This window comes from Vitis vinifera, chromosome 14 (assembly GCF_030704535.1).
Source record: "Vitis vinifera cultivar Pinot Noir 40024 chromosome 14, ASM3070453v1".
In the NCBI taxonomy this organism is placed as follows: domain Eukaryota; kingdom Viridiplantae; phylum Streptophyta; class Magnoliopsida; order Vitales; family Vitaceae; genus Vitis; species Vitis vinifera.
This window is the reverse complement of record NC_081818.1, coordinates 15,670,189-15,694,816: the sequence shown is the minus strand read 5'-3', so window position 1 is coordinate 15,694,816 and position 24,628 is coordinate 15,670,189. Positions and strand designations below refer to the sequence as shown.

General features: G+C 36.4%; 1 protein-coding gene across 2 annotated transcripts in view; it reads left to right on the top strand.

The window, feature by feature from the left end:
• The window catches only part of LOC100253666 (valine--tRNA ligase, chloroplastic/mitochondrial 2), a 75,706-nt gene that overhangs the window by 33,657 nt on the left and 17,421 nt on the right, over positions 1 to 24,628 (top strand). For both annotated transcript variants that reach the window (XM_010662006.3, XM_019225095.2), the window contains 7 exons: positions 839 to 922; positions 9,665 to 9,813; positions 9,916 to 10,033; positions 10,146 to 10,262; positions 11,796 to 12,016; positions 22,770 to 22,859; positions 23,892 to 24,003. In XM_010662006.3, the coding sequence (XP_010660308.1) occupies positions 839 to 922; positions 9,665 to 9,813; positions 9,916 to 10,033; positions 10,146 to 10,262; positions 11,796 to 12,016; positions 22,770 to 22,859; positions 23,892 to 24,003 (891 nt within the window). The remainder of the gene's footprint in view (positions 1 to 838; positions 923 to 9,664; positions 9,814 to 9,915; positions 10,034 to 10,145; positions 10,263 to 11,795; positions 12,017 to 22,769; positions 22,860 to 23,891; positions 24,004 to 24,628) is intronic.

Genomic DNA, 24,628 nt, shown 5'->3' with positions numbered 1-24,628 from the left:
ATGAGATTTAGAAAATCCAAGATCCGTTTTGAACATGGGGAAAGGTTCTTGTACGAATGGGCATGCAGTGAAACCAAAACACCTTTCTTCTTGCAACTAGATTGCAAAATGTAAGTAGGCTTGACTTTGAACATGTCCTCTGTTTTGAACATGGAGAAAGGTTCTTGTATGAATGGGTATGCAGTGAAACTAAAACACCTTTCTTCTTGCAACTATACTGGAAAATGTAAGTAGGGTTGACTTTCTCACATATCTGAACTCTGCACCTATTATTAGGGAATAATGAAAATGTTCTAATCATCCTTTCCTGTTAAGCTTTTTTTCAGCGAAAAGTGTGAATTATGTTTTGTTTTGGCTCATTTTTGTCTGATATACCTTTTTGTTTTATTGAGAAGATGAGTGGAATGGAGAACAAGAAACAAGAAATCTCCTTACTTTGTTTAAGAATTTGATTTTTTTTTTTTGTTGTTTTTTGTTACATGGAAGAAAGAATTATAGATATATGTAAATTCCTCTGATTCTCATTCCATATATTGCATTATGGTTGATCTGAAATTAGACGCTAGATCAGTCTTGTACTGGTTCTTGTGCAAAAACAGGAATGGCTGCTCAAACAGATTTTAAACTATGCTTGACGTCATTAGCTCAGAATTTTGACTCTTTGTATTCCACTAGGTGTTTATATTCTTGCTAGTTCATATAAAATACTTTAACAAGAATGACGACAGTTTTTATGTGAAGGAATTCCTGATGTCATATTTAACCTATAAATTCTTGCATGAGAGTGATAGCAGTTTTTATGTGAAACGTTTCCTTAAATTTGATCATCTTTGTGCAGGATGATCGCTATTCTAGGTATATTGGTAGGATGGCAATTGTGCCGATGACATTTGGCCGTCATGTTCCTATTATTTCTGACAGGGTAAAGGCCTTTGAATACCATTGTTCTTAGTAATTATGTTATTTTATATTGTTGTTTTGTTGTGAATACAATGCTAATTTTTCCTGAAGCTTATAAGCATTGGTGGATGTGGAAATATGGGATTATGATTTGTAATTAAGTGCCAAGATTAGAGGGATTGTGTTAGGATATTTTCTATTTTTATGGATGAGAGAATCTCTCCTAATTAGTTATTGTTTCCTTAGAGATAGTGATTGTGCATATTATATGGCTTAGATTAGGAATCCCACTTGTATATATAAAGGTCACTTTGTATTCAGTTTTGACACAGAAAAAAAGAAGAATATTTTCTTCATGGTATCAGAGCATTCAGAACTGAACCACGTATAAAAAAATAAAAAAAATAAAAAATCATCTTTTTCCATGGAGAGCAGAACGGAAGAATCAAACTCGAAGGTGACGTCCAGACTTGAAGCAGTTCACTCCTGCAGTGCCAGCACCACAGACGACATCATTCTTCCCATAACAGGTCATAAACTCAATGGGCAGAATTTTATTCAATGGGCTCAATCTGTTCGGATCTTCATCTGCGGGAAAGGTAAGGAAGAATACCTTACGGGAGCCACTGTTCAGCCGAAGGAAGATGATCCAGGATACCGAACCTGGAAGTTGGAAAATAGTATGGTGATGTCTTGGTTAATTAACTTTATGACCAATGACATAGGAGAAAACTTCATGTATTATGGCACAACAAAGGAGATATGGGATGCAGCTAGAAAGACCTACTCCAACATCGATAATACCTCAGCGATTTTCTAAATCAAGAGTATTCTCCAAGATCTTCGACAAGGAGATTCAACTATTACCGAATATTTTAATATCCTTACACGGTATTGGCAACAACTCGATATTTATGAAGAACTGGTTTGGAAGTGTCCCGAAGATGGACTCCTATACAAGAAGGTCATTGAAAAGGAACGCATCTACAAATTTTTACTTGGCCTTAATAAGAATTTAGATGAGGTACGTGGAAGTTCTAAGTATTAAGCCATTACCTAGTGTTAGGGAAGTTTTTTCTGAAATTCGCAGAGAGGAAAGCAGACAAAAAGTGATGTTGGGAACCTAAAATTCCTCCAAAAATCTTGAGAACTCAGCCCTAGTTGCACGAGGAACCCAATCCAACAACAACAACCACCAAACGAAGAAGAATCGTCCATGGTGCGACCATTGTAGAAAACCTAGACACACGAAAAAGACTTGCTGGCATCTACACGGTAAACCTGTTGATTGGAAACCTTCTCGGCCATAGCAAAACAGAGAAGGTCGGGGTTACACTGTTGCAGCCGAAGAAGACACATCTGGCACTATCTCAAATCCTGGTCCGTTTAGCAAAGAGCAATTGGAGGCACTACAGAAAATGTTCCAACAGACTCTTCAATCAACTGGAACAACTATTGGTACCGCATCTATAGCCCAGAAAGGTATTTTTTCCCATGCCCTAAATGTTAGACAGGAAAATCACACTACATGGATAATGGACTCAGGAGCTTCAGATCACATGACTGGGAATCTCATGGTTTTTCATGAATATACTCCTTGCCATAACAATTCCTCTGTTCGAATTGCCGATGGAACCCTTTCTAGGGTATTCGGCACAGGTTCAGTTATTATTTCCAAGGATATTACTCTTCACTCCATGCTCTATGTTCCGAAATTGGATTGCAACCTATTGTCTATAAGTAGACTAACACAGGATCTTAATTGTGTTACTAAATTCCTTCCTCACATGTGTGAATTTCAGGCCTTGAACTCTGGGAAGAGGATTGGCAATGCTGAGGTGCGTGCTGGACTTTACCTTCTGAGAGCTGAGGAAATTCGAAGGCTACCAATGAAGACTGCTTGTGTAGTTTCCAACCCTAGTACCAAGACGGATAGTGTTGTTATGTTATGGCACTACCGATTAGGTCACCCAAAATTTTCCTATCTTGAAAGACTATATCCATCATTATTCAATTAAAATTCCAAAAATTTTCAAAGCGAAATATGTCAATTGTCCAAACATACTTGCAACTCCTATTCCATTCAACCATACAAACCATCTCATCCTTTTTCCTTGATTCACAGTGATGTTTGGGGGGCCTCTAGAATCAACAACATTACAGGTTCTAGATGGTTTGTCACCTTTGTTAATGACCACACTCGAGTGACTTGGGTATTCTGTATGAAGAAGAAATCAGAAGTGAGGGAAATATTTGAAAACTTCAACAACATGGTTCAGACGCAATTTCAGGCAAAAATTCAAGTCCTTCGGACAGATAATGCTCGAGAATACTATCACAACATTCTTGGGTCATATCTTCTAGAGAATGGCATCGTACATCAAAGCTCGTGCATTGATACTCCACAGCAAAATGGAGTTGCAGAAAGGAAAAATAGACATTTGATGGAGGTGGCACGATCCCTCATGATAGCTTCAAACGTGCCTAAACAATTATGGGGTGAAGCTATACTCACAACAACCTACTTGATCAACCGAATGCCTTCTAGGATTCTTCAATTTAAAACCCCGTGTCAAATCCTCCTCGCTGCATATCCATTTGCTCGAATAATCTCGTCTATCCAAGTCAAAGTCTTTGGTTGTACTGCTTTTGTTCACATCCATAAGTCCCAACGTCGTAAACTTGATCCGACAGCCACTAAATGCATCTTTCTCGGGTACTCACCAAACCAAAAAAGATACAAGTGCTACTCTCCAACAACCAAGAAATTCTACACTTCCATGGATGTCACTTTCTTCGAAAATCAACCCTTCTACCCCAAAACTGCAATTCAGGGGGAGAATTGGTCCACAGATGAATTCCAATTTTGGGAAACCGAAATCAGCACTACTTCTCCTTTGAGTTCATCATTGCCTCCTCAAATAGATAGTACTATTTCTGTCCCCAAAAAAAATTCCTTGGATGTCCCTGCTGTCACACCTGAGTCAACTACACAAGGCAGTAAAGAGGTAATAGTTTATTCTAGAAAAAATTTAAAGGAAAAGCCCGAGAAACCTCCTTAAAAGGAGCCCGAGGACAGCACTCCACTTGAGCAGAACTAAGAATTGGACTAAGATCCAAGCAACCCAAACTCACAACCAGGTAACACAATTTATGATCTAGATTCCAGTAATGACCTTGATGATCTTGATCAACCCATTGCTTTAAGGAAAGGTGTAAGATCCTGCACTCAGCATCCAATCAGTAATCATGTGTCCTATGGAAAGCTTTCACAAAATTTCCAAGCGTTCATCACTTCTCTTGAAGATGATCGTATCCCATCCAACATCCAAGAAGCACTTCAACAACCTGAATGGAAGACTGCTGTTCAGGAAGAAATACAAGCCTTGGAGAAAAATGGGACATGGGAAATCTCAGAATTACCAGAGGGTAAGAGGCCTGTTGGATGCAAGTGGATATTTACCGTGAAGCACTATCCGGATGGAAGTATAAACAGGTTCAAGGCTCAACTAGTAGCTAAAGGATTTACTCAATCTTATGACATTGATTATGAAGAAACATTTGCACCAGTAGCAAAGCTCAACTCCATCAGAGTGTTATTGTCAGTTGCAGTAAATTTGGACTGGAATTTGCACCAACTTGATGTCAAAAATGCATTTCTCAACGGAGAACTAGAAGAGGAAGTCTACATGAAGATTCCACCTAGTGTGGAAACTCCAGAAAATTCAGGAAAAGTGTGTAAACTGAGAAAGTCCCTATACAGTCAAGCAGATCACACACTGTTTATGAAGCACTCTAAGGAAGGTGAAATGACTATGTTCATTGTCTATGTTGATGATATTATAATTACCGGAGACGATGAAGAAGGGATAGGGAATCTCAAGAAGCTGCTAGCAAGAGAATTTGAAATCAAAGATCTTGGACAACTCAGATACTTTCTTGGCATGGAAGTTGGTAGAACTAAGGAGGGAATTGTGGTCACGCAAAGGAAGTATGTCCTTGATCTACTTCAGGAGACTGGGATGCTAGGTTGTAAGCCAGTGGACACGCCTATGGATCCTATTGGTAAGATTGATAAAGATAATGACAGTCATCCAACTGATAGAGACAGGTACCAGAGGTTAGTAGGAAAGTTGATCTACTTAACTCACACAAGGCCCGATATTGGTTTCGTTGTGAGCATGGTAAGCCGCTACATGAACAATCCCACTGAAAGACACATGAAAGCCATATACAGAATTTTACAGTACCTTAAAAAGAGCCTGGGTAGAGGACTCTACTTCAAGAAAACCTCAAGTAGGGAAGTTGAGGTATTCACAGATGCTGATTGGGCAGGATCCTTGATAGATAGGAGGTCGACTACTGGGTATTGTTCCTATGTGTGGGGAAACTTGGTGACTTGGAGAAGCAAGAAGCAGTTCGTAGTGGCGAGAAGCAGTGCAAAGGCAGAATTCAGGACAATGGCTCATGGGATATGTGAAGGAATGTGGCTCCAAAAAATACTCAAGGAACTTGGAATTATATCAAACTCCACTATGACAGTTTTGTGTGATAACAAGGCTACCATAAGTATTGCAAAGAATCCAGTTCAACACGACATAACCAAGCACGTGGAGATAGATCGTCACTTCATCAAGGAGAAACTTGAAGGGGGAACAATCAGACTTATGTATATTCCTTCAAGTTGTCAAACAGCAGACATTCTAACAAAGGCACTTCCAAAGGCCACCTACGAAAACATGAAAAGCAAGTTGGGAATGCTAGACATCTACTACCCAACTTGAGGGGGAGTGGAAATATGGGATTATGATTTGTAATTAAGTGCCTAGATTAGAGGGATTGTGTTAGGATATTTTCTATTTTTATGGATGAGAGAATCTCTCCTAATTAGTTATTGTTTCATTAGAGATAGTGATTGTGTATATTATATGGCTTAGATTAGGAATCCCACTTGTATATATATAGGTCACTTTGTATTCAGTTTTGACACAGAAAAAAGAAGAATATTTTCTTCAGTGGATAAAGCACATCACAATGTATATAACATGATGTTTAGAAACATGAAATTGTAATGAGAATCTATTTATGAGTTGAAGTATCAAGATATGGGAAATGGCCCTCTCAAGCATTTTGGATGGACTAATTCATATATAAGTTGAGGCTATGAAAAAATTATGAATGTAGAAAAAACTTGTGGAAGTTTTGGAAAAGAAATTATTGAGGACTTCAATGGCATAGAGTTTCCAATTTTGAGGGATGCCTTGGAACCATAGTTTTTAAAAACTTACATTATGCGATATGATGTAAGATATGGTACATTTTTCGAAAGGAAATTGATATGTATTGTAGTTTGTATCTTATCTTAAGCATATCTTATAATACATATACGATACACGATATGACAATATATACACTTTTAACTATTTTTTATAATTTAAAAAAAAAATCAAATTTGAAGGTTTTTTCTTAAAAGATTTATTATATTAATTGTTTAAAATGTATGGTAAGGTTAGAAATTGATTATAAAAATAAATAAATAAATAAATAAAGAAGATGTAAAATAATCCTACATGAAAAGTTTCATTCTTGTTGTCAAAGGCACACATGAGATGTTGGAAGTTAAGTAAATTTATTCATGCAATGGATATTAAGGAATCTTCATTTGAATGATTTGAGTGGTGATGTTGAAAATGATGGTGGTTGGCGAATAAGAACTTTTACATAATATACCTTTTTGTTATTTTGGATTTTTTTTTTCAATAAGAAAGGATGATGACAAATTTGAAATGTGTGAACTTTGGAGATGACAATTGCCAACATATACGTACATATACATTCTTGTTTTCCGTTTAAGACTATCTTTACTTACCTATCAAAAAAACATATAAGTACATATAACTAGTTATAATCGAAACTAAAAATCATGTTTAAAAATTAAAAAATATATATATATTTTTGTGGATTTTGTGATGAACCTATGCATTAAATTCATATTTTGTTAAATTGAACATTTTAGAACTCTAGTTTCAATGTTTTCATGTGATATAACATTTCAACTCTTTAAATCCTGTTGTCATTCATGAAATTGGTTACATATTGAAAACACATAATGATATTGAAATAATATTTGTCTATTCACTGAATATATTTACAATCTATTTATAATGTTTGTAGTGAGAAAACAAAGAAACTACTCTATTATAAGCCTAAAATTATTCCACTAAATCAACCACCAATTATAAGAAATAAATCAGTCCTAATTATAGAAAATAAATCAACTGTAGAGATAAAAAAAAAAAAAAAATCATTGCACCAAACTCCCTCTCAAGTTGTTGATTAAATGCTATAGTTAAGCTATAATTCCCTTGGTCATCAGTATATTGGTCAATTGTCTTATCTGAGGATATATAGGGGGTAGTTACTAATTCATTATCATGCTTCTCCTTGATGAAATGACGATCAATTTCAACATGCTAAGTTTGGTCATATTGAACTGGATTGTGAGCTATACTGATAGCCAACTTGTTGTTACCGTAGAGCTTCATATAACCTTCCCAACTTACTTTAAGATCATTGATAATAGTTTTTATCTAGAGAAGATCACATATTCCATGCACCATGGCTTGAAATTCTGCTGTAGCACTTGACAGCAATCATAAACTGTATCTTACTCCTCGAAGTTATCAAATTCCCCACTAAGAAAATACGGTAGCTAGATTTTGACCTCTTGTCAGTGACTGATCATTCCCAATCAACATTTGTATAAACCTTAAGTGTATTCCTCCCTCTTTTTGAAACAAAATCCCATTGTTAGGAGTTGACTTCAAGTATCTAGTATCCGAGTAACCGCCTCCTTGTGTGCCTTACTCACCACACTAACAATATGTGATAGGTAAATTAACTTACCTATCTTCATACCTCTATCTCTCAACTAGAGGACTCATCACTTAATCAAGTTTGTGACCAACCTCAATGGATGTATTTGCCTACTTGCACCCCAATAGTTTGGTTTTTCTAAGGAGATCTAAAATATACTTTTGCCGTGCAATAAAAAATCCCTCCTTTGACTAAGCAACTTCAATCCCTAAAAAGTATTTAAGTCCTTTTGGGTCTTAAATTTCACATCTCTTTTAATCTCCCTAGTATGATCACCTTGGCTCTAAATATAACTCATATTCTTCATTGCCTTTGCAAACCTTCCAAAGAAAGCTCTAGGGGATTGTTTAAGCCTATAGAAGGCCTTCTTCAATTGAGAGACCTTCTTCCACTTGAAATTTTCTTCTAGACAAGGTTATATCTCCATATAAACCTCATTCTCTAAATTCCCATGGAGGAATGGATTCTTTACATCGAATTGATGCAAGGGTCAATCAAAGTTAGTAGCAAGGGATAGCTATATATGAATAGTATTTATCTTTGCCACTAGAGAGATGGTTTCTTGGTAATCTATCCAATAAGTTTGAATATATCCTTAACTACCATTCTTGCATTATATCTCTTAAGTGTCCCATTTGCCTTATATTTTATTATAAATATCCACTTACACCAAACTTGTTTTTATTCCTAATAGGAAGATCCACAATTTCCTGGGTATGATTTTTTTTCTAAGGCACTCATCTCCTCTTACATTGCATTCCTCCAATTCTCATCCCTTAATGTCTCTTGGAATAGTTTTGGGTATGTCAATGAAATTACGTTTGGTAACAAACACTCTATGAGATGCAGAAAGATTAGCAAATGAAACAAAGTTGGTTAAAGGGTGTTATAGATGAAGGGCATCTACCTTTAATCAACTTTTTGATTGGTTGGGTTCTAGATGAGGGTTGGTGATTTTTTGTATCCCCTCTTCTTTTTGTTCTTGCCTTTTGGTGCCTCTTATATACCCTCGTATGCTTTGGGTCAGCCTTTAGGCACCCTTTCCTCTCTTCATATATATATATATATTTTATCTGTGCGTTTATTTATAAAAAAAAAAAAGGCCAGAAAGGTTTCAACAAGAATTGCAAGTCCAAGATTGATAGGTAGAGGACGGTTCTATAGCTGAAAATAGACACATTTCTTAACCTTATAAGTCTGAAAAGATTTGGAAATTGATACTTGAGAGATTGATCACCAAACCAAGTATCCTCCCAAAAACAAATTTTAGTGCCATCTTCAACTGTCTAATAGAAAAATAAAATTTTCATATAGCTCTTGTTTTGCAGGCTCGGTGGTGCTTTGTTCCATGAAGATGTTTTGGAAATTGAACATATTTTAATACAAGATATAACATACTTATTGGCATTCTAGAAAAGCATTTCACAATTGATAGAGCAATGAATAAATTTGAATCCATCAAATTAATTTCATCCCTTTTCTTTTAATGAAAGAAAAGAATTAGATCTATCATTATTTAATATATTACTATTGTATTCTATACAATAAAGATGCTGGATTGCTTTCAAATAATAGAAAAAAACTAGATGATCTGTTAAACAAAATAGAATTTGCCTTTCACTTCATCAGTAGTAAATGTTCAAATTGGTATAAGTTCTAGACTGTTGATTTATTGTGCTTTCAAAACCTATCCTCACTTTCAGATTCCTTGATTGTTTCTAAGGGTATATAGTCCCTCAAAGTTAAATGTATTACAATTTCTTAATTTTTTCAGTTTGCATCTTTGTTTTGCCTTTTCTTTTCAATTTGTTATTCCTTAAATCCATGTCAAACAATTGAAGATGAACAACCTGATTGCTAGAGATTTTCTAAACTGCCAATGTTGCAGTATGTTGATAAAGACTTTGGAACTGGTGTGCTGAAGATAATCCCTGGTCATGATCATAACGACTACCTTCTTGCTAGAAAACTTGGTCTCCCAATACTTAATGTGATGAATAAGGATGGGACACTTAATGAGGTTGCTGGACTGTACTGGTAATGTTATGGAATAATTTCATGGGGTTGTTAAATGCTTGTTTTATTCAAAAGAAGTGTTTTGCTTCTGTTTAATGTGTGTAATGGCACTTGCAATATCAGTGGCTTTGATCGGTTTGAGGCACGGAAGAAACTGTGGTTAGATCTTGAGGAGACAGGTTTGGCTGTTAAAAAGGAGCCTCACACATTACGAGTTCCCAGATCCCAGCGTGGTGGAGAAGTGCGTTTACATTGCTTTTCTCTTATGTTCTTCCAAATTTGAGAGTTAAATATTGGTGGATAATGCTCTTTTACAAGGAATTTCTTCTCACGTTTTTCCCCCTTCTAATTAGGTAATAGAGCCTCTAGTGAGTAAGCAGTGGTTTGTAACTATGGAGCCATTAGCTGAGAAGGCTCTTCAAGCAGTTCAAAGAGGAGAATTAACCATTATGCCTGAAAGATTTGAGAAGGTATTTATGATTAATTATCTTTTTATTCAGCAGCATATGACTCCTTCAGGTGGATTTGAACTTCTTCTGTTTCTTCTAGTTATTATTTGGTGCTGTAATCAACTCTGTACTTTCAGCAGCTTCTAGCTAGTGGAATGGTGACCTGCTTAGAATTGCATGATTGTAATACATGGATGAGTGTCACCTGAATGCTTTCCATTCCAGTATTTTGGGAGGGGAAAAAAAGGGAAAATCCCCAAAAAGGAAAACAATATTATAAGACAAAAATACTGAAACAAATTCTGTTTCATTTTTTTTTAGAAGTAAATGGCAATAGTATTAATATGAAAGCACCAAAGTACATATGGTGTATACATTGGCCCCAAAGAGCACAAAAAAGGATAGGGAAAACAAAAACACTCCCTCCCTCAATTCGACCCCAACCAATCAATAAAATCGACTAAAAACAGAGTTGTATTTTCTATAAACAAATTAGACCAAGATAACAAGTTGAACAAAACAAGAATTTCAGCCTTTGAACAAAGAGCTCCACTTTCTTGAAATATCTTCTATTTCTCTCTTTCCATATTGTCCAAAAAAGACATAAAGGTGCTATTCTCCAAACTTTTTTCTGCTTTCTTCCAACAAAAAAGTCATGCCACCCTAAAAGGGTCTCTGTAACTGTAGAATGGATCACCCAATGCACCCTGAAAATAGAGAACAAAAGCTCCCACAACACCCTTGCCTTCTCACAATGCAAGAGCATATGATCAATAGACTCCTTATGAGCATAACAAAGGGAGCATATAAATTGTATTGGATTAGAATACAATTTGTACATCCTGTTTTTACACAATTACCAATAGTAAAGTTACTCTTACAACTTGTCATCCTACAATCTTTCTCATAAATCATGGATCAAGTTCACCTACCAAGAAAAAAGGGGGAAAGAAACAAATACAATTAATAGAAAATCATTTCATTGACTAGGATCACAATCAGATTCCTAAGAATTGGCCAACAAAATCCTACAAGCTTAAGCTTTTAGGAAAATTGGTAGTTCAACAAATTTTTACCAACAAAGTGTCCAATTCCTTGTTGGCCAAATGCGGATCCTTTGTCTTCTTTTCATAATTGAATTCTTTTAATTTTTTATAGAAATTTTTTTGACATGTCTTAATATATATTTTAAAAGTAATTATGTAATTCAATGAAGATAAATGCATAACTGAAAAGACTCATTGGTGATAAATTATTGAATATAAGCATTATTAATCATTTCTATTTTATCAATCATTCTTTACTTTTACTATCATTGAAGGGTGTCGTCTCTGGGTTAAATTTTTGGCTCTGCCCCTGCTCTATGACCTCCTTTCTTGGTCATTTTAATCTACACCATGCGGATGCTTTTTGAACTCATGTAAAGATACCTTTAACCATCAACTCCACTACCTTCATATGATTGGTTATCAATAAATTAGTCTACCCTTAGTTGCTTCTTCAGAATAGTATCCCACTCATACTGAACATTGCATGGGTTTGCTTCAATTACAGATTTATAATCACTGGCTATCAAATATTAAGGATTGGTGTATAAGCAGACAACTATGGTGGGGACATCGCATACCAGTTTGGTATATTGTTGGAAAAGACTGTGAAGAAGAATATATAGTTGCTAGGAATGCCAACGAAGCTCTTGAGAAGGCTCAAGAGAAGTATGGAAAAGATGTGGAAATTTATCAGGAACCAGATGTTCTTGATACTTGGTTTTCAAGGTTTGTTATCCATGAAATTTAGCATTTGTTCGTTCTTGTTATGGTTTACTTGCATACAAAAATCCTAAAGTTTATCTTATTAGCATTCTTGTCATAATTATGATCATTGTCTAGTTCAGGTGGTAGATGATCTATTTATTTTCTCATGGCTTTAGCATATAGCTACAAATGTTTACTTATTTTTCAATTTAAGAAGACTGTGTCTTAGAGCTAGACATAGTCAACTGTTTTTTTTCTTTTTTTTTTAAAAAAAAAAAATTCCTTCAAGCTTTTCTCTCTTGCACATCTGACAGGAAGTAATCATTTAAAATAAAAGTGGTTTGAGTGTAGATGCAATTATTTACCACTTAGTGCCATCTTTCCCTTTTCTGTCGTCTTTCCTCTTTTAAGAAACCTTGACATTACTTGTCTACTAATATGGTTTCAAGACAATATCTTCCAGGTTTTTTCAAGCACATTATTGTTATAGGAGTCTTTCTTGAGAATGTATCTTCTAAGTACATCTATGTATTGCAATGTGAAACTTCATTCAAATTCTGTATGCATCTTTGAAGTTTTGAATTTTAGTGGGAAGCTATAGTAACTGTTGTATTGACAGTTTCTCCAAAAATTATAATATTAGACATTTAACCAATATTTGGAAAAAAAAGAAAAAAGAAAACTGTGAAAAGGGGCAAGAAGTAGCGTATTTCTTTCAACTGCTATTACACTAACATTTTTCAGATTTTTGCCATATTTTCCATTCTATATATGTCCCTTATACTGATTTCTGATATACTATGCTTCTGTGCTTTTTTCGTTCAATATATCTCTTTGTGGTTTCCTATAAAAAAAAAAAAAAATGATTCTGTGCTTTTCTTCAAATTCTAATTTTTGTTGTAATGGAATTGAAATAATTTTTGAAGTCATAATTTCTGTTGAAATTTCATCTAGGTACTAGAAATTTTGCCTCCATTAAAAGTCCAGTTCCTTAAATATTAAAAATTAAAATGGCCCAGTGGAGGTGCATTTAACGAAGTACATCATTTTAAAATTTTGTTGAAGTTGTTAATGAGAAAATAAAATGCTGGTTTGGCACCTCTAGAAGGCCTTGTCAAAGTGCCTCTCTTTAATTCTTCTTGCTCACTCTTGCAATAGGCATACTTGTGAGATTGATAACCAGGGCTGAGGAATATAGTTGAGGGTGGTTTTCAAGTTGGTAGAGATACTGTGAGAGTAGCTCACCTTCAATCTGCAGATGGCACCATGTTTTTAAGTGTATTCACAACGTTAAGCTTATTCTCAAGCTTTTTCTATTTGGTGCATATCTGCAACCTACTATCTGCTAATGTTTAAAATTCTGATGCAAGTATGAAGTAGAATAACCCTAGGATAGTTTTCTACAATCAAGTAAGCTGTGCTAGGGCTTCAATCTTTTAGAATTAAGGAGAGAAACAATGAACCAGAATTATGGCAGTAGGGGGAAAAAAATAAAGTATGGAACCAGAACAAAAATAAAGAAAAGACAGGAAACCTTGGAGTTTCATTAAAGCCTTCTAAGAGTCTTATTTAGAAGAGAAGTAATGGAGTCTCACCATTGAAACTTGCAAAAACATGCAAAACAACTTAGTATTATTCATCATCAATTTCATTTCACAATAAGTAGCCTTATTATAGGCTTTAGAAAACCTTAAAAACTCAATAAAACCAAGTAAAAAACCTAATCTATATGGTAACTCATTAGGAATCTTATTATCTTATCACTCCTAAATCTTCCCAAATTGGAACTAAAGAGGAAATAGAAACTATATTTTTGAACTAAAAACTTAACATTATAAAAACTTTTAGAAACTTCTAATAAAGAAGACTTTTAAATTCTAAAAAGAACTTGAATATAGAAACTTTTTTTAAAAAATAAAATAAATAAATAAATAAATAAAAAAGACATTTTACCAAATCAAAATTTTAGAAATATACAAATTTCTTTTAAGGAGAAAATTTCAATAAAAAGCTTGTTAAATACTAAATGAAACTCAAATTTCAACAACTTATGTTAACTTTTGAGAACCTAAAATATTGCAAAATTACCTAAATACTTGTATCATATCTTAAGCAGAGCTTATGACACACAATATAATATGAGATCTAATGATACAACAATGCATACACCTTTAATTATTTTTCATAATTTTTAAGAAAAATAAAATTAAAAAATTTCCAATTAAAAGAATTATTATATTAATTGTTTAAAATGTATGGTAAGATTAGAAATTGATCATAAAAGGGATAGAAAGGTAAAATAGGCTTATATGAAAAGCTACATTCTTTTTTTTAAAGGTCATGTTGGAAGTTAAATGAATTTATTCTTTGAATGAATATTATAGAATTTTTATTTGAATGATTTGAATTTTAATATTGAAAATGATGGTAATTTGATGTATAAAAGCCTTTTTTTTTAATATATTAGTTTTGAGAATATAAAAGTTGGAGGTTTAAAGATGACATATAAAGACATTTTTTTTTTATAGGCAAACACACAAAAAGCATATATTAGAAAATGGCACCTTGAACCTGACCCAAAAGCATACATGGAGTATACAAGAGGCGCCAAAGGGCACAAAAAGGAAATACAAAACCAACCCTCAACTAGCACCTAGCCTATCAAAAAAACTAAGTAAAGGGAGAGGACCATCATTTACAACCGACTTAGTCCACAACCAAAGGTTACATACAAAAGAATTTTTCAACCTATGAATCGAAAGCTCCTCATTATCAAAAGCAATCCTATTTCTTTCCTTCCAAACCGTCCAAAAAATACACAAAGGGGTTGTCTTCCACACCTTTCTGCGCTTCTTGCCCAAGTTAAAGCCACACCAACCACTAAGGGTATCTCTAACCGAAAAAGGAAGGACCCAAGTAACAACAAAAAGAGCAAACACTAACTCCCATAACACTTTTGCCCTGGAGCACTGAATAAGAATATGATCAATTGACTCTTCTTCCTCACAGCAAAGGAAGCATCTGTTAGTTAGAAACCGGCCCCTCTTTTTGAGTTGATCCAAAGTTAGCACCTTACCCTAAGAAGCTTCCCAAGCAAAGAAACACACTTTAGTAGGCACACAAGGATTCCAAATAATGTTGATAGGGAACTGAACAACTCTTCTTGAAACTAGAGTACTATAAAGAGATTTAACTGAGAAAATCCTATCCTTAGTCTCTTTCCACAGCATTCTATCTTCCATAAGAGGATTAAGCCTCCTACCCCGGATTGTCCAAAGTAATCTCTCCACCTCCTCCACCTCCCAGTCATTAAAGGGCCTAGAGAAGCTAGGACTCCAAACCCCTTCTTCTCCCGAATGATCCCACAACTCCTCTAACCAAGCCTCTTTATATGATACAAAGGCATACAAAGAGGGGAAGGAATTGCAGAGAGTGAAATTCCCACCAATTATCTTTCCAAAATTTCACTCTTCTACCATTCCCCACAGAAAAAACCACTTTGTTTTGCAAAAGAGCGCCTTCCTTCCTTATGTCCTTCCAAAAGCCTACTCCAAAACACTCCCTAACATCTCTAGTATACCAACCCCCTTCTTCCTCCCCGAACTTCCTACTAATGATGCGCCTCCAAAGAGTCTCCCTTTCATTCGCAAAACGCCAGTTCCACTTACATAAAAGGGCCCTATTGAGAGTAGACAAACGTCTAACTCCCAAACCACCCTTCCTTTTATCCAAACACACGGAATCCCATTTTACTAGATGAGGCTTCGTCTCCAAAGCTCCCCCTCCCCACAAAAAATCCCTTTGAATTTTTTCCAATCTTAAACTAACCACTCTAGGTATTTGTAGTAAAGACATCAAGTATATGGGCATACTTGACAAGGTGTTATGAATTAAAGTAATTCTCCCGCCTTTGGAGATAAATTGCCTTTTCCACATGGCAAGTCTTTTCCGAAATCTCTCTTCCACCCCATCCCAAAAAGTCACGGACTTGTGATTCTCCCCCAAAAGGGATCCCCAAGTAAGAAGTTGGCAACCTTCCCACTTTACAACCAACCTTAAGAGCCAAAACCTCCAGATTCTCTACTCTCCCAACCGGCAAGATTTCGCTCTTATCCAAATTGATTCTCAAACCTGATATGGCTTCAAACCACATCAACAACCAGCTTAAATAAGCCATCTGATCTTGGGATGCATCACAAAAAATTAAAGTATCGTCGGCGAATAGCAAATGAGATACCAAAGCCCCGTCTCCACTTCTTCCTTTTACCCTGTAGCCTGAAAGAAACCCCCCTCTCACTATCCTAAGGATGAGCCTACTAAGGGCCCCCATCCCAATCACAAAAAGATAGGGAGAAAGTGGATCCCTCTGACACAATCCCCTTAAACTATTGAAGAAACCCGCTGGAGTGCCATTGATTAAAACAGAAAATGTTGCTGTGAAAATGCACCAAGATATCCAACCAGTCCACTTCTCCCCGAAACCCATTCTTTGCAATACCAACAACAAGAAATTCCAATTTAGGTGATTGTAAGCCTTCTCTATATCCAGCTTGCACAACACCCCGCTCTCATTTCTTTTCAGCATCGAGTCTATTGCCTCATTGGAAATTAGGGCAGCATCAAGAATCTGTTTTCCTTCAACGAAAGCATTTTGAGCTGAAGACACCACCTTTCCCACAACCTTCTTAAGCCTATTAGCTAACGCTTTTGCCAACAGTTTATGCAACCCCCACCAAACTAATCAGTCTGAAATCTCTAAGGTCCTTCACACCCGTCTTTTTAGGGATAAGGACCAGGAAAGTTGAGTTTAGACTCCTTACGAATCTGCCATGCTCGTGGAATTCCTTCAAAAAGCCCATAACCTCTTCTTTCGCAAAATCCCAGCTAAACTGCCAAAAGCTGAGAGAGAAACCGTCTAGACCAGGAGCCTTGTCCCCGTTCAAATCTGAGAGGGCAGAGAAGACCTCTTCCTCTGTAAAAGCCTCCTCCAATCTAGCTGCATCCTCACCATCAATCCTATTAAAATCCAACCCTTCCATAGAAGGGTGCCATTCACCAGGATCTGTCAGAAGGTTCTTAAAGGCTCCAACCACACCCCCCTTAATTTCATGCTCTTCTGTTAACCAGGTTCCATTAACCTTTATCTTAGACAAACAATTTTTCCTTCTGTGGGAGTTGGCCATCTTATGAAAGAAACCAGTATTTCTGTCACCCTCCCTCAACCACACTTCTCTTTATTTTTGCCTCCAAGAAATCTCCTCCATGAGAGCCCATTTCTCAAAGTCCCCCTTTGCTTCCTTTCTAGCTTCCAGCTCCTCCATAGATAAAAGACGCATCTTCTCTTGAGAATCCCAGAAAGCCACTTTGTCCAAGGTCAATCTCTTATTCACTCCCACCTTCCAAAACATCCTTGTTCCAAGATTTTAAGATGGCCTTCAGAGCCTTCAATTTCTCTGCAAGGATGAAACTGAAAGAACCACTGAAACTTAAACCTTGCCACCACCCCTTCAGCAAATCCTTAAAACCCTCCTCCTTAAGCCACATATTTTCAAACCGGAAGGGGACAGACCCCCTCCTCACCCCTCCCCCATCCAAAAGGATGGGAAAATGATCCGACACTGGCCTAGGAAGAGTACTTTGCACCACCCCATTAAAATAGCCCTCCTAGTCCTCCAACACAAAAAATCGATCAAGTCTTGACATGGTTTGACTGTTTAACCCTCCACTCCAGGTAAACGGACCCCCCTGAAGAGGGAGATCCCTCAAGTCCAGGTCATCGATCACCTCTAAGAATTTTCTCATTGAAGAAGACACCCTCCCTCCTCTTCTACGCTCATTCGGAAACCTGATCATATTAAAATCTCCTCCAATACACCATGGGTCATTCCAAAGCCCGCGGATGGCCCCTAATTCTTCCCAAAAAAATTCTCTATATCTTCTCAAAGTAGGACCATACACTCCTGAAAAAGTCCATCTGAATCCATCTTCACAATTCTTGAAACGACAAGAAATGGAAAAAAAGCGCACCTCCATCCCCATTAGCTCTAACACTCTATTATCCCAGAAAACTACCACCCCTCCAGCTGTACCCCTGGCATTCAAAGCTTCCCACTCCAAAAATCTCCCCACCCCTAGGCTTCGCACCACCCTTAAAGACATCTTAATCATTTTAGTCTCCTGAAGGCAAACTAAATCCACTTTTTGGGATCTAATTAAGGCTTTAATTAATTTTCTCTTATTTCTATCATTCACTTCTCGTACATTCCAATATAAAATCTTAATCTTCATTTAAAACACAAAGCTCTGTCCCCTCCTCTTTTGTCAGACCCTTTCTTTCTAGTCTCTCCATCGTAATTAATCGAACATCTAACTTTTTTACTTCCCGATCAAACCTAGTCAGTCCTAGAGTTCCCTTTTTCTTGCCTTGATATCTTCTGGTTTTCAATCTTAGCAGCAATTTTAGGATTTCCCCTTCAATGCCTTCTTTCGAGAACCCCAACGACTTGTTGAATTTCACCAATCTACTTTCATCCCACATACTACTAGGAATCTCCCTTTCTTGCATTTCCTCAATAGCATCCGACTTATTACCCTTAGACTTTTCCTCCTCCGAGTCCATCACCCATAGACTAGCATCATTCAACATTGCGCACAACGGAGCTTGAAAACCAACACCTTCAACAGTCTCATCCAATCCCGAAGGGCCCCTCACCACCAAAGCCCGATCACACCCAAAAGGAGTAGAAGATAAGAAGTCCCAGACCCCCCCAAAGTCAGTGAGATATGGCTCATACCTAGATGCCTCGACTGTCAGCGCTTCGTCAGTTATCAACGCTCTAGCTTTCGTCGGAAGAGCCTCTGAAACCCTCCAATCCCCTCCGTGATAGCAGGCGACCCCCACGTCCTCTCTAACATGAGCCCGCGAAGCCTCTTCTGTAGCCTTAGCTTCCATCTCCGCTTCCTCAGAAATGGAATGAGCCCTAACTCCTTTTATCCCCTCTATTGCATGTCCAAAGCCCATTTCAGACATACCCTCACAGCCCACAAACGAGCCCTTGATGTAAAAGGGCCTCTCTTCATAGCCCAACTGCCAACCTTTTAACATAATGGGCCTTGAATCCACCGGCCCATGCACCTGGGCTACCTCATAGGCTGACTTATAACTTCCCCCCCAAGCCCGCTTCTAAACTGGGCCTCCCCAAGAACAGGCCCAACTTTAGGAACATCGGGCCCCAACCCAAATCCACCCCCTTTGACCACTTTTCCTACACCTTGACCCCTATTCCCTAGCCTATCCTCTCTATCAGTCACCTCCATACCAAGCCCCCTTATAGCGGGGTCAGAGAAGAAAACTGTAGCTCCTTTTGAGGAGCTTCCACAGGACGACTCACCCTGTACTCCAGCTTGCACCATGTGCTGCGCCTCCTTTTCCAACACACTTCCTCTGCACACGGCACATGATCCACTCCCTACTTCTTCTTAATCCTTTGTATCACCCTTCCCATACACACTTCCTGCCGGCACCACCTGAGAAAACCAAGGCGGGGTTTCCCACCACAGCTGGATTGAAAAACACCCCGACCCCACCACTAACTGGACAGAGGTAGGTAAATCCCTGCCAACCAGCTTCACCAACAATCTAGCCCATTGCAATTCAGCCATAAAATCCGTATTTTCATCCACTGCAATGAGACCACCATAGCCATCCCCAATCAATTTAAACACCTCGCGGCTCCATAGATGAAGAGGAAGACCCACCACTCTCACCCAAGCCTTGTTAGCATTGGCTCCATTACAAAAACACCCCACCTCCGGGTGCCATTTTTCCTAAAATAAGACATTGTCTTTCACCCTTCTCTTCCCTCTCAACAAAACACGCTCGGCTTCACTTAACAATTCAAACTCAAAGAGCAAAAGCCCTCTTCCCAAAACAACTATGTTCAACTTTCTTTTGAGGAGCCAAGCGTGACCAGCCCAATGTTTCAGAAAATCCAGCTCGGGGGGTGGGTTTGCACCATTTTCCCATCTTCCCACTAAACAGCAATCCAACTGCTCAAGTCTTTCTGACTTCACCCTTCTTCCCAACTCCAACCAGACCTTATCTCCTAACCTACCCATTTTCGATTTTGCTACATTCGCATAGGTCCTTGGTTCTAGTTCCTTTTCCTTCTTCAGCACCTCAATAGACAGAGGATTCTTTAAGCCTCCAATGGGAACTACCCCAACCTCTCTCAACTTCTCTGCCAAAACATTCCACCCTTCAGGCAACCCCTTCCCTTCTGGAAAAATTAAGCAAAAACGTTTTGCCTCTAAATCACGAACAGAGCAAAGGAGAAATCTTCTCGCCTCATTTGAACGATGCTCCAACCTGTACTTCCTTCCCTCCTCCTCCCAAACAAGGGACCAGCCTCTATCATCTCTACCTCTGCAACAAGTCTCAATTCCAGCTAGCAACCTACTAAGACTTACATCCCTAAATCTGATCCAAGATGTTATTCCTTTGCATCTCTCCCAAATGCACCCTCTCAGCTTACCTCCTACTTCATCAATCAAGATCTCAAAAGATTTTGACTCCACAACAAACCAACTTCTTCCACCCCTAGGAACTTCCTTCATTCTTCTTCCACAGTCAAAAAGCTTCTCCCAAACTTCTTGAGGAACTAAAACATAATCACGTCCCTCCTCTAACGTTCTAAGAATCTCCAGATCATCAAGTTCACATTCATTTCCATTTAGAACAATATCAGAATTATCAATAGGCTCAGGTCTCTCTACTGTCTTTGATGGAACCTGACATATAAAGACATATGTCAACACATATACTTACATATACCTAGTAAAATTTGGAACTAAAACTTTATCTAAAAATTTAAAAGTTTATTTTTGTGAATTTTGTGATGAGTGTGAATCTCTACATTAAATTCATATTTTGTTAAATTAATTTTTTTTTTTTAAATTCTAGTATTCAATGTTTTCATATGGTGATATAGTTGAAAATCTTTAAATCCTATTAACTTTCATAAAACTAATTATATATTGTTCTATAGTTTATATTTTCAATATACATGTACATGCATGCATATTTTTTCTCTTTAATTTTCAATATATAAAAAACCTATGATAAATGATATATGATACACAACACCAAAAACAAAAAAGGATACATGATATGTTTTACAAGTTAACAACTATGGTTAATCCTCCTCACTTGTCCCTAGGTGAACCTAACTAGAACCCTAAAATTCAAAAGATTTGGGTCTCTTTTTGCTTGAAGACTAGTAAGAAGGTAAAATACCAATGATCTCCTCGAGCCAACTAGACTCTACCAAGCTTTTAGTTAGTATGTTGTGCTTATGCTTGGGGATTGGGCATTCTGGTTATCTGTTCTTCCATTGTCCCAACTACCCTTGCTTTGGAGCTATTATATAGATTGGTTTCATTAGAAAGGATGGCCTAGTTTACTTCCTAGGCTTGTGAGTAACTTAATAGGAAGGAATGTGAAAATTTTTTAGTATACAAGGAGATTGGTGATTGAATTGTGGGAGAATATTTAGGAAGTGTTTTTGAAAATAGTTATGAAAAATAGTTTTTGAAAATTGTTTTACAATTTTTTGTAGAAAAAAAAGTTTGTTTGGGAACTTGAAATGTTTTTAACTTGTTTTCTATATTTTTAAATATTTTTTTAAAACCAACTTTTATTTGTAATGCTTTATTTTCGTTCATTCTCCATATTTCTATAATTATTTTTCAAAACAACCCTAAAAAAATAAGTGAAAACAACTAAAATATGTTATAAAAAAAAACATCATATTTTTTGTTCTTAAAGAATAAAAGATTGGGGTATGTTTGGAAACCTTTTTTTTTCCTTGAAAACAGAACAAAAGAACATAAGAACATAAGACTGGGGTATGTTTGGAAGCTTTTTGCAAAAACAGTTTTTTGTTTTTAAGGGGAAAAAAAGTTTTTTGATAACATATTTTAGTTGTTTTCACTTATTTTTCAAGGGTTGTTTTGAAAAATAATTATTGAAATATGGAGAATGATTGAAAATAAAGCACTACAAATAAAAGTTGGTTTTGTAAGAAATATTTAAAAATATAGAAAACAAGTTAAAAACATTTCAATTCCTAAATAGACTTGTTCTATAAAATATCAGGGAACAATTTTCAAAAAAATTCTTAAAAATTATTTTCAAAATTGTTTTCGAATACACTTTTCAAACAAAACCTTATTTTTCTACGTTTTATATACTCCTGTACATTTTCTTTCTTTCTTTCTTTCTTTCTTTCTTTCTTTCTTTCTTCTTCTTCCTTTATATATGTATATATTTTTGAAGAATTTCTCATCCTTCATTCTTTTACACAATTTTTTCTTTTTGTTTAAAATACAATACATGCATAGTTTTAATTAAAAAAATAAAGCTAAAGTATAGCATTCAAGATGGCTCAGAATTCTAAATTTCTTATTGTATTAAATCCTTCTTTCTGTGGTTTAAGGAGATGCTGCAACAAAGGTGTCTAATTCATTTTTAAAATTTTTCTATGATAGTTAATTAGTAGATATGACTGAAACTTTGTAGCTGTTGAAATATATTAATTGTATTATATGTATTTTTTGCTTTGTTGAAATGAAGAGAGTTAAAACATGTGAAGACCTCAACTTGTTCCATTTGACATGAAAACCTACTCTACATGCATGCATAAAGATGATAGTATATCCATCAACATGAATCCTATGTATGTTGACTAGATGTATCTTGTTTGTTTTTCTTCAGTGCGTTGTGGCCTTTCAGTACTCTTGGATGGCCAGATGTGTCTACACAGGATTTTAAGAAGTTTTATCCGACTACAGTGCTTGAAACTGGGTATATACTTCTATCACTAACTGGTGCTGCCTTAGCACTCCCTCTTTCTTTTTCTATTGTGTATCATGTCTACAACTAAATTTATTGATGCAAAAATGTGGCTGGAAAGACCAATTTTGTGACTAAAGTAAATAATATGGATTCTTTCAATTCTTCTAGATATGGATGCTCTTTAGAACAACTACCTTGGCTTAAGGATCTAATGTCTAATCAGAGAAGTACAGAACATGATGGTGAATTAAAAAAATGTTTTTACGCTAGTATTTCTGTTTCTTGTGCATTTCATTTCTGAAATAAGGCATGGTTCAGTTTTCCTCTAAAATGACAGTGTATGGCAGACTTATCTTTACAGACTTGTAAAACGAGGCAAAGAAGGGGAAGGAGCTACTTTGGAACAATAGATGTGGAAAAGGCAACCTGATAATGATTTTTGGTATTATACCCTGAAAGATATTAAAAAATAGAAAAAGAAATAAAATGGAAAATTGAAAATTCCAATTGTTCTGAGAAGTGAGAAATTTTCTAAAAAAAAAAAAAAATCTTTCATGGCCTCCACATCACTTAGTTCTGTCTTGATATTTATATATATGGAAGAAAACTTTGAAGCGTTTGTGCACTCGTGTGTGTGCACACATAAATACATATGTATAATACTCATTTCAAAAAATAGTGTGAATTGCTGCCTAGATATATGTTGAATCAAAGATATATGCTAAGTGCCTAATTGGTGCCTTCTGAATGCAAGTATATTTGAATATTATATGCCCAAGTTCTTAAGAAACTGTATCAATCATGAATAATATACATCTTTTTAAGTAAATAACTTTTGCATATTATGATTTCATATGTAGAAACAGGCTTCTAGGCTTGATCAATAAATATGCCCATAACATTGTATAGCCACCTATCCTCTTTTTAGACAGGAAGCCACCCCCAACGCTCATGGAATGCAAAATAGATTTTATTATTGATGAATCTGGTTTTGCATTTTCATCCCTAATTTTTCTAGCACCACCTATCCTTTTTATACAGGCATGATATATTGTTCTTTTGGGTGGCAAGGATGGTCATGATGGGAATTGAGTTCACAGGGGCTGTTCCTTTTTCTTATGTTTATCTACATGGACTTATCCGGGACTCACAGGTGAGTACAATGCAGGAGTAAAATTATCTCTTCAATTTTTATACTGTGTAGTAAAGTAGCAACACTTGTTTCTAAAAGAGAGTTCTACCTTAAGGCCTGTTTTTACCCCTATTCCTAAGCCCTTAACTTGGACAGTGCAGTAGGGGAATAAGGGATGATGTCCATGATAATTGCAGACTGTGGTCATCATTCCATCTGACAGAACACCATGCAATTGGTCTTCTATTTGGCTTATGTGGTATGTCTAGCGCATAGTTTTGAAAGGCTCAAGGCGCAAAGTCCTCTTGGCCTAAGGCGCAAGGCGCAACTAAGGCGCGGGCTTTAGTGAAGTGAGGCGCACCCTAGTTTACATATATAATTTTATATAGTATGCCTGGAAAGGTACACTGCGTCTTCTTCTTCTTCTTCTCTTCTTCCTCTACTCAGTGGCTTCTTTCTCTTCTTCTTCTTCTTTTGCACGCATGAGACAGGGAGCCCTAATCTGGGCTAAGCCTTTTTTTTTTAATTTTTGAATTTTGTTGGGTCAAAACGCAGCGTTTTGACCCAATTAAAAAGAAGAAGAAGAAGGCCTAGATTAGGGCTCTTTGCTCTGCCTCTGCAACTCATTTGTGGTTTGTGGAGGAAG